This window comes from Eucyclogobius newberryi, unplaced genomic scaffold, assembly GCF_026437365.1.
Source record: "Eucyclogobius newberryi isolate DKJ021-1_F unplaced genomic scaffold, fEucNew1.0.hap1 SCAF_6, whole genome shotgun sequence".
Taxonomy (NCBI): Eukaryota; Metazoa; Chordata; class Actinopteri; order Gobiiformes; family Gobiidae; genus Eucyclogobius; species Eucyclogobius newberryi.
The window spans coordinates 15,218,933-15,222,855 of record NW_027316278.1 but is presented as its reverse complement, the minus strand read 5'-3'; the positions used below and the strand labels follow the sequence as shown (position 1 = coordinate 15,222,855).

General features: G+C 39.4%; 1 protein-coding gene across 1 annotated transcript; it reads right to left on the bottom strand.

Annotated features, from left to right (window-relative positions):
• Positions 1 to 340: 340 nt before the first annotated feature.
• Positions 341 to 3,570, bottom strand: star (steroidogenic acute regulatory protein). Its single transcript, XM_072433678.1, has 7 exons — positions 3,352 to 3,570; positions 3,162 to 3,269; positions 2,330 to 2,460; positions 2,017 to 2,175; positions 1,158 to 1,342; positions 974 to 1,067; positions 341 to 680 (listed from the first exon to the last, which is right to left on the bottom strand). The coding sequence occupies exons 1-7, from the start codon at positions 3,413 to 3,415 to the stop codon at positions 558 to 560; spliced, it is 864 nt and encodes a 287-aa protein (XP_072289779.1). The 5' UTR covers positions 3,416 to 3,570; the 3' UTR covers positions 341 to 557.
• Between the last annotated feature and the right edge of the window lie 353 nt (positions 3,571 to 3,923).

Sequence of the window (3,923 nt, the reverse complement as noted above, 5' to 3'; positions counted from 1 at the left end):
CAGCAAAAGAAAAGTACTTTGTTGTTGTAACTGGTCAAAAGACTGATACAGATGCAGGTATATTTAGAGTGATTTGAGTATTTTCCCAGTTCTACATTGAATTTTGGAGCGTTACCAGCAACACCAAACTCATGGGATTTACAGTGTGACAATGTTTCACAAGTGCTGATTATGGACGGATCACAGTTTTTTTTAAATTAAATTCAGCTCAAGATTTTGGAATGTAACTTCACTGATGATTGTTCCCATTACACCCTTGTCCAGTTGTGTTAATTTAAGCTTAGTTTACTATTACGTACACTAATCAGAAGATCTGCACCTAGAAATGTATTAACAGGAATAATACCATGGCATGTTTCATTCTAGTTTAATAATCAATACATTTAATAAATAGAACAATGAAATACTGTATGTGATTCATAAGAGGGGAGGGGCCAAATATGAGGACTGACACCTATATATTTGATATACCACTTAAACTATCCGCTCTGGGTCAGTATTACTTGATGACGGCTTACTCTTCTGTGCTTTTACTTGTTGTCACGTTGCGTCTTCGGTCAGCAGGCGACAGAGACCATGTCCGTGGAATCGTTAGTGGCCATCCTTTGTCGGAGGTGATTGGCAAAATCCATTTGCGTCTGAGAGAGCACTTTATTTATGATGGTCTTCGGGATCCAGCCCTGGCGAAGACAAAGAGGCAGGATGAGTGACTGTTTTAATTGGCACTTGTAAACACTGTTCATTTTAAGCTCACTCGCACTCAACATTTACCAATATGAGCTGATTTGCTGTTATCAATATTTTGTATACATGTGCAAGAGAATACTTATTAAACATTGAAGATATTAGTGTATATTAAATATCTATTGAATGACTGATTTTGCTTATATTGCAACCAGCATATTTCTATTGCACTTTCAGAAGTTAGTTTAAGAACTTTGATTGTTTAAGCCATTTTTAAAGCAAACTGTACCTTTAGATCGAGACTTAGTAACCAGGTAAACTTGGTTTTATTCAAATCTTCAGCACAGGGCTTCAGAACTATACAGGTTGGCCCATTCTCTGCTCTGAAAAACAAAACAATAAAACAATTGTGATAATGTTTAAGCGTCAGTGCATTTATTATCAGTGATTATACGCCCCGGAGTCCATCTCACCTAACTACTCCCCTCTGCTCGGGCATGTTGGGGTGCTGGGTGGACATTCCCGCCAGGAAGCAGGTGGAGCCTCTGCGCTTTGCACACCGCACGCTCACAAAGTCCCGGGGCCCAACCACATTACCGGGAGTCTCAGCAGAAACCTCATGGGTGACCATTGTTTCCTGTCCAATCTTTTGAAGTATCTATAAATATGATATATACGTTTTTAAAAGTACAGTGGTGGAAAGTAACAACGTACAAAAGTAAAGTAGTTAAGTACTTAAGTAAATCTCTTTACTAAAAAACTCGCAGTGGATACGTTTTGTATTTACTTCAGTGCATTTGAGGATACTGCAATTTAGAAATGGACTGAAAAGTAGAAAGTGCTATTCCTGGTTTGAGGGGTTATTTTTGTGCACGTTCATGGTGACATTCTGCCTAAAGGTTTTGAGTTCAAGCTTTTCCTCAGCTTTGAGCAAAGAATATACAAATATTTCCTAGAAAATTAAGAAATTGATCTGCTACTGATGCCCAAAGATCAGCACACTTCTCAAACATAATCACTACATTTAAAATAAACATCTGTGTGAAATACTTTAACATTTTAAGTTCATAAACCATTACTAAGCAGATTTTTTATGTGCTACTTTTACTTTTACTTTAGTGATTTGTTGCACATGTTTTTGTACCTTTACTTAAGTAACAAAATTGAGCGCTTCTTCCCGCTGAAAAAATGTATTTACTTTCAAAACACTCTCTGCTTCTCAAGCCATTATGTTTATTTCACATTATCGTAATGGTGTTAACAGAGAGCAGCAGAATGAAGGCCATTGTAGAAGTCAGTACATTTACGACTTGTCAGATGATTGTTTCTTACCTTGACCTGTTTGACGTTTGGATTCCAGTCTCCCATCTGCTCCATGTTTCCCACGAGCTCCTTGTACAGACTGTCCGGACGCTGCTCCAGCATCACCTCCAACTTGAACACTTTCCCGATGTCTGGCAGAACTTTACTCAGGACCTTGTCTCCATTCGCCTGGAGATAAAGAAAAAAGGTACATCCGTTTTTCAATCATGCATTCGATAAACATTTTGGACATTATCAAAAATGTTTAATCATGTAAAAGCTGCACAGTATTAGAATATTTAGCCTGTAATTGTTGTGTTGCGCGTCTCTCGTCTGTACTTACGGCCACAATCTCGACAGTCCAGCCTTCTTGATCGCTGAGGATGCTGACGGCTTTAGTCAACGCATCCTCTCCTTGCTTAACATAAGACAACTCAGCTTCATTCAACCCCTCCTGTTCAATAATCCGAGAACCTAGACACAAAACGTATACATTTTAACACTCAAAAACATTTCAGTATCATAAAAATAGCGTTTTCTTGGATCGCAAAGTTACGCGATTGAGCTGAATCAAGTGAGTACAGTTTTTCAGTTGCTTTCACAGTTTTTTTAATTGCTTTCACACTTATGCCTACATTTCGGCACAATTTCCAAAACTTGCCTCTTGAGAAGCAAAAGCACGACCGTATATCCATTTTCACATTCTTTTCGAGTCAGACTGTAGAAGGAGTAGAAACGTAAAGACTTCTGCAGTGAAAACAGTGTTTGAACAAGGTTTAGATCCAAAGACTCCATTGTCCATGTCTGAAAAGGTGCTGACATCCGATGCTATTATTTTTGCCTTTTTTGAATTATTTGTGTCATATTTTATACATATTTGGAGCATAAACCTGACTCTCACACCAACAGAAACAGTGTGACGGTGTTTTTAGGTCTCTAACTCTCTCACGGCACATGAGTAAAAGTGTTTCTCTGGGCTGTCTCCATAATCTGTTGAATTTTGTTTATGTTTTCACCACAAAGTCTCCCTTTTACGAGAGCATTTGAGTCCCGTTTACAAACTCAGATCCTTCAAGCCGAACTGAACTGTTTTGCCACTAAAGTGAACAGTTTGCTATAGTTTCAGAAAGCGATTGGGGGGAAAAACAAAATATAAAAAAAACGCAGGCACTTACTGAGAAGGGAGCTCCGTCTTCGGACTTGGCTTATCCAGGTGCTTGGACCAGGACCAGCCAGCCTGTTTAACTTCTGGTGAATGGCAACCAGGGCGTTTTTTCTTAAACCTATTTGTCAGAAATAAAACAAAACATCATCATAATGTCACATGTTTTTTTTTATGCCAAGTTTCCCTTCAAATTGACTCACCCGTCATGTTCCTCGTATGCCTGTAGGAGATGCCGGCGCACAGCTTGAAAGTTGCAGGCAGCATTTGTCTTATGAGATTTCCTGGGAGGTTAAGTGAACTGGACGAAAGAGCAATAAAAGAAAGTTGATTATGGTCTGTCCAGCTAATAACGTTGATAGAATAAAGTTAAAGAAGTGCCACCAGGGTTTACGAGAGTGGAGCAAAGCTTGTTTCTGGAGCAGTTTGAGGGAGTGGGTTTATATAGGAGCAAAGTCACAAGGACACGCAGTTATCGTGGCGTAGATAAACACGCATCACCACTGTCTAAGCGGCTGTGGTGCCAAGGCCTCCGCATGAACACGAGCTGCATGTTAGACATCAGATAACGTTCATTGCCCAAAGACCGGCACATTTGGCTCACACATGCACCACAATATTGTCGTGGGTCATTGAAAAAATAGTTTTGCATCAGAGAGGGCATTGGAAGAGGTCCAAAATGACTCATCCACTGTTTCATGGTCAAAAACCGATAAAATACACAGATCAAACTGTGCATGGCTTATTTATTTTCATCAAGGATCAGATTTTTCTC

What these genes read in the sequence shown, in the direction of transcription:
- star (XM_072433678.1), bottom strand. Translation starts at nt 3,415, where the DNA reads ATGCTGCCTGCAACTTTCAAGCTGTGCGCCGGCATCTCCTACAGGCAT. An exon ending in GGACTGTCGAGATTGTGGCC is followed by an intron (nt 2,176 to 2,329) that starts GTAAGTACAGAC and finishes CTTTATCTCCAG; the next exon opens with GCGAATGGAGACAAGGTCCT. An exon ending in TACTAAGTCTCGATCTAAAG is followed by an intron (nt 681 to 973) that starts GTACAGTTTGCT and finishes TGTCTTCGCCAG; the next exon opens with GGCTGGATCCCGAAGACCAT.